Source organism: Belonocnema kinseyi, chromosome 8, assembly GCF_010883055.1.
Source record: "Belonocnema kinseyi isolate 2016_QV_RU_SX_M_011 chromosome 8, B_treatae_v1, whole genome shotgun sequence".
Classification (NCBI taxonomy): domain Eukaryota; kingdom Metazoa; phylum Arthropoda; class Insecta; order Hymenoptera; family Cynipidae; genus Belonocnema; species Belonocnema kinseyi.
In genome coordinates, this window is record NC_046664.1 from 37815507 (window position 1) to 37821527 (window position 6021).

At 27.6% G+C, this 6021-nt stretch overlaps 1 protein-coding gene across 1 annotated transcript in view; it reads left to right on the forward strand.

The window, feature by feature from the left end:
- Nucleotides 1-6021, forward strand: part of LOC117178446 (peroxidase) — a 111180-nt gene continuing 105159 nt past the window's right edge. Inside the window, exon 1 of the mRNA XM_033369872.1 lies at nt 1-19. Coding sequence (XP_033225763.1) covers nt 1-19 — 19 coding nt within the window. The remainder of the gene's footprint in view (nt 20-6021) is intronic.

Sequence of the window (6021 nt, forward strand, 5' to 3'; positions counted from 1 at the left end):
ATGAATCCCGATGTTGGAGGTAAATACCTCTCAGAGAAAATCTTTATGATTCTAAGTAGTAACACTTTTGTTTATACCATCCGGAACGCGCAGAGCACGTGATGCGATTTAATGCTGCAAGGCATGAGCGGAAGCGATATTGAGCAAGGTATGTATTATGGCGGAATTAAAATGATTAAATAAGTCGAAAACAGTGAAAAGAAAAATAATAATTTTGAAATCGGTTAATATCGCTTGTTCCCTTTTTTTATTTGACAATTCCAAAAAATTTCCCTATTACTTCGAAAATTATGGCGAATTCTTTCTATGTACAGTCTTTTCGACTGTATAATAAAAAATTATAAATTAAAAAAAGTTTATAGCCCAATTTCTAATTGTTTTGCAATAGGTCAAAATACATGTTTTTTGGATCGAGTCCTATGCACATATTTTAAAAAGAGTTGAATATCAATGTGTCGAACTTAAAGTTTCTTCAGTTTAAACCAAAAAAACATACTGTTATTTTGTTTTTTAACAAACAAAATTGGTTTGAAAAAACAAAATAGAAGCATATTTTTTTTATTCTAGCTGAAGAAACGTCAGGTTCGACATATTCAACTTCTTTCAAAATGTGCACATTAAGCTCAATCCAAAAACAAATATTTTTTTGACCATATTCAAAAAATTATAAATTTAGCAAAAAAGTTTTTTTAATTTATAATTTTTAATTATCATTCAGGACCAAAAACTGTACGTAGAAAAAATTTGCCATAATTTTCGAAGCAATAGGGGCATTTTTTGGAATTTCCAAATCTAAAAAAGGGAAAAGAAGATATTAACTGATTTCAAAATTTTTCTCACTTTTTATGAATGTGCACCCACAACTTTGTTCCGTTTAGCTCAAACGATTCGACTAATTTTATCATTTTCACTCTATCCTAGTATGTAACATAGGGGCCGTCCACGAAATACGTCACAAATTTTGGGCTTCTCTTGACCCACCCATCCCATCATTTTTGAAGATTATATTCCCCCTCACCCCCCACAAACGCACTAAAAGTAATGTAGTCGTTTCGAATGACGAGATTTCAACAAAAAAGTTGCCTTTCAACAAAGAAAGATGACTTTTTACCAATTGATCGAATTTTTAATCAAACAGTTCGTTTCTTAACCAAAACAGATTACTTTCACAAAAAAGTTGATTTTTCAAGAAAATAATTAAATTTTGAACAAAATCTCAGGTGGAAACAATTTTTACGAGAAAGTACAACATATCTACAATAACTAATTTTTTTGTTAAAAATTTGATTTCGTAATAAAATATACAAAATTTAATAAAAATTATAATAATTAAATACAAATAGATATTTTTTGTAGTATTTTCTTGAATAAAAGTACAAAAGTAAACAATAAATTATAAGTTTCCACAATTCGAAGATTTGTATGAGTTTTTATTAATATTTTTGCTTTAGATTGTCGTAAAAATCGATAAGGTAATATATAAAGCTACAGGGTTTTACAATTTTAATTTCGGTATTTGGCGCAATGGAAACACTGTTAATTTTACGTAAATTATTGTAGAAAATTATAAATCTTTTCAAAAAAATACACGATTTCACAAAAGTTGAAATATTGGACAACTGTACTGAAAATACGTTTCAAATACTAGATTACAACTACAGGAATGTACAGGTAATTTACGTTACCATACAAAAGAAACCTTATTTTTAAAGTTTTTCTTAAATACACAGCAATCAATTGGACACCATATATGTCATTTACAACGTTGTCATTGCAATGTTCTCAATATTTGTTATGCTAGGTGAAAAAAGAACAAGTTGTTGACTGTAATCAAAAATTGAAAAATCGAGAAAGAATTTATTATGATAATTGAAATTGAAAGATTCGAACCTTTGAGGATACAAACTTTTTCATTTGCAGTTATAAAAACTGAACTGCAAATTAAAACACTCCAAGTTCTGTAATTCAAGCGCTCAATAATTTTAAGACTTTTCAATTGGAAAAACGTTAATTAAAAGCCGTTAAACTAAAAAATTAAAAAATTTTAACTTCAGTTTGATTAATTTGTTCTCAACTGTTTAATTTTTATTTGCAGTCAAAATTTAGTTCTCTTTCGACCTAGGATGACATAATATTGAGAACACTACAAAGACATCTTTTTAAATTTTGTAATAACGGTGATTCCTTGTTGTCATTTCATATTTTACTATTCCTTTTAAGTTTAAACATAAATTTTGTGTGTGTTAGCGATCATGTACAAATCTTAATCTAAAATTATCTCATTTTAATATTCCAAATATTTTGTATCTTAGGTTGATATTTATCTAAATGCAGTTGATTTTTTAACACTGTTTTTCAAGAAAAGCAGTGAAATTTTCGACCAAAACAGATGAAATTAGCTCAATAGTTGAATCTTCAACAAAATAATTAAACTTTTAACAAATGAGTAGCATTTTCAACCAAATAGCTGCATTTTCAACGAAAAAGGTCAATTTTCCACTAAAAAATACTCATAGTTAAACTTTCAACCATGTGTTTAAATTTATAACAACAACATTTTTAACCACCTAGTTGAATTTTGAGGAAAAAATATGAATTTTTTCTCTAAGAAGATTAACTTCCTACCAAGAAAAATATTTACGAATTTTTTATCTGAGGACATTGAATTTTCAATGAACAAAATAAATTAGAAAAAAATGAATTTTTTACAAAGTAGTTCAATTTTAAACCAATTGGTCGATTTTTTCACAAAAAGACGAATTTTCGACAAAAATAATTCAATCATTAACTGAAACACATTAATTCTCGTTCAAAACAGTTGCATTTTTGATAAAAAGGATGAATTTTCTACCAAGAAGATTAGTTTTTTGCTAAAAAAGGCAAATTTTTAACAAAAAACATGAGTTTTGAAAAATTATGGACTTTCCTCTTTAAAAAGATCAACTTCCTACTAAAAATAGAACAGTTGAATTTTTAGATAAAAAAATGAATTTTTAAAAAATTGTTCAATTTTCAACGGAGGAGATGGATTTTCGATTCGAGGGATCAATCCTAAATCAAAAAATTAATTCTCATCAAAGGAGTTTAATTTTTGACTCAGCAGTTAATTTATATACTAAAAATGCATTCACAACAACAAATGTAATTCGTGATATTTCCGCTAGAAAAGATTTTTATTTTTATTTAAAAGTAATTAAATTCCTATAAAAAAAACGTATTTTGAACAAAAAAGTTGAATTTTTAACCCAGAAAGATTTTCAAATTAGTAGATAAAATAATTTTAACCAAATAGTGGAATTTGAAGCCAATAAAGGCAGAGTTTCAACAAGACAGTTTTTATTTGGCAAATAGGACTTTTCAACAAAAAAATTAATTTTTAACCGAATAGTTGAATTTTCAACCAAAGAAGGAGGAATTTCCAACTAAATTGTTAATTTTTTGAAGAAATAATTAAATTTTCATTCAAATCATAAAAATTGAAACCAAGAAATAAGATTTTCAAAAAAGGTAGGATTTTCAGCTACAGAGATGACCTTTCAACTATGAATTGATGAATCTTCAATTGCAATAAGTAAATCTTCCGAACTGTCTACCGTTAGCAAATTATTTTTTTTCTTTCTAAAAGTATTCTCATAGATTGACCTAATACTGGTTCCCACTTCTGGAAGACTTCCTAGGATCAACGAGAGGTATTTTGAAAATTTTTGAATTTCAGAGTGGGACAGAGATTCCAGTTTTCCTATATCGGACTATAAACCTCTATGGCGCTGGGATTTATCGTTTTTACCTTAAAAAAGAGTTTCTTTGGATTTGCCTATTTTAAATATTGTTGCAACTTTTAATGAATTTTTGTTTAAAAGAATAATTAGCTCTTTGAAGACAAAATCCGTAATATGTGCACGTATAAAAGTGTTGCATATAATTATAGGTCAAATGTCAGAATCAAATGGATCAACTACCATTTACTGTGTATTGATAATATTTGAAAATTTTGCTATAATATAAATGGAAAAAATGTATAGCTAAACTAGCAATATTTATCCTTGATCTAGCTACAAATATTGTTAGAAATGAAACAACGATATTGGTGAAATTTTTAAAGCTGAGATTTTCAACGCAATTTATTGTAAATATTATTATAAATGCATCGCATCAATAAATTTACAAAAAGAAGATATTATATAGCTGAATTTTAAACGTTGAAACTGTGATTATGGCGCTAATGAAATAGGATTGATTTTGATGGAGGCTAGAATTACACATTATAAGGGCCTATAGTTTCAAAGAAGATAATTGGAGTTAATAGTAGAACTAGTTTTTAAATTTATGCAATTTAAAAAAATTCGGATTACAAATTATATCATTTTTCTCTATTTCTTACTAATCAAAAGTTTGATTTGAAGTTTCAGTTCTCAATGGCAACTGCAATCCTTGGTTATAGTTGGCTATTTTAAAAGGATAAATTACCTTAATCAAATATATTTTAGTTTCGTTGATATGATTTTTCCATATTTTTTTGGTTGCACTACAAATTTTTTCCATGTGCATTTGGAAAACTATTTGATTGAATCAACATTTTTGTTAATTCAAGCATAGAATATGATTTTTATGTGGACAAAAAAAATTTAATTGAGCCAACTAAATTCTTTCCTTGTTTAAACCAACATATTTGGTAGATGAAGCATTTAGTCGATTAAACAAAAAAAATGGTTGGGTTAATCATGTATTTGGCTAAGTCAACCAAAATTTGTTCGATTTAACCAGATTTTCATGTATATCCAAAAAAAAACAGTTTGTTTGGTTCAACAAAATCAGAACCTATCTGAATTTGAAGCACGAATTAGCGTACTGTTCCGCTTGAAATAAATCTAATAATGAAAGTAAATGGTGAATTTGAGGTACATGGGCGTGTTTCATGTCGAGGTCACATTTACCAAGAATGCCAAGGTTCTCTACAGCTTTCGGCAGATACATTTCTTTTTTAGTATTTCACTGTGTAACCAAAGAGCCAAACTATGGCGTCAATGGTGAACGCCCAAAGGGTCTATCCTATACCTACGTATATGTAGGTGATCGAGTTTCGATGCTGTAATCAGCCTTACGCAATTAGGTAGGCATACTTGAGGATAAACGAACGTCATACGCTTTTACATAACAATACGCCTGGGACCTTTCTTTTCAAATATTATCCCTAATATCTTAACCATTTAAAAGGGGGTATTAATTTTCAAAATTCCAATCAATTCTCGGATCTAAAGAATGTGTAAACTATTTTTAAGACTATATAAGTGCACAGTTACTCTTTATGCAAATTTCTCACCCAATTACATATTACCACGTGATGCATAGACAAGTTAAGAGCCTCTTTTCTTTTAAATATTGCGAAAGTGCTAAGAAATCGTCCATAAATGACGACTACGTTGCCACTTAAGGGGTGGGGGGTGTATCACAAAACAGTGAATTGTAACGGATAGGATGGAGGGTCCAGCCAAAGTAAAGTTACACGTATATTACCTTTTAGAATTTAGAAAAAAAAAATTTTCGAAAAGTAAATTTGTGGTAACGTTTTTATGTTGTGCGTTTCCAAATGATGCATTTTTTTTATAGTAAATTAACCTTTTTTTAAAAAAAGTCATCTTTTTTTGTTAAAACTTCGACTTTTTGGTTGAGAATTAAAAATTTTTATTAAAAATTCGTCTTTTTTGGTATTACATTAATCTTTTGGTTTGAAAATTCACCTTTTTCGTTAAAAGTGTAAGAACTAGGTTTTAAAGTTGAACTACTAACCTAAAAATGTAACATAACTTCTTTGCTTTTTCATTAAAAAATCAACTTTTTGGTTAAGAATTATTGAATTTTATTTAAAATTCGTTTTTAATGGTAGTAAATTAAACTTTTTGTTTGAAAAATCATCTTTTTCAATTGAAAATTTAACTTTTGGGTTGATAATTCTTGAATTTAGTTTAAAATTAGTTTTTTTGGGTAGCAAATTAAACTTTTTATTTAAAAATTAATCTTTTT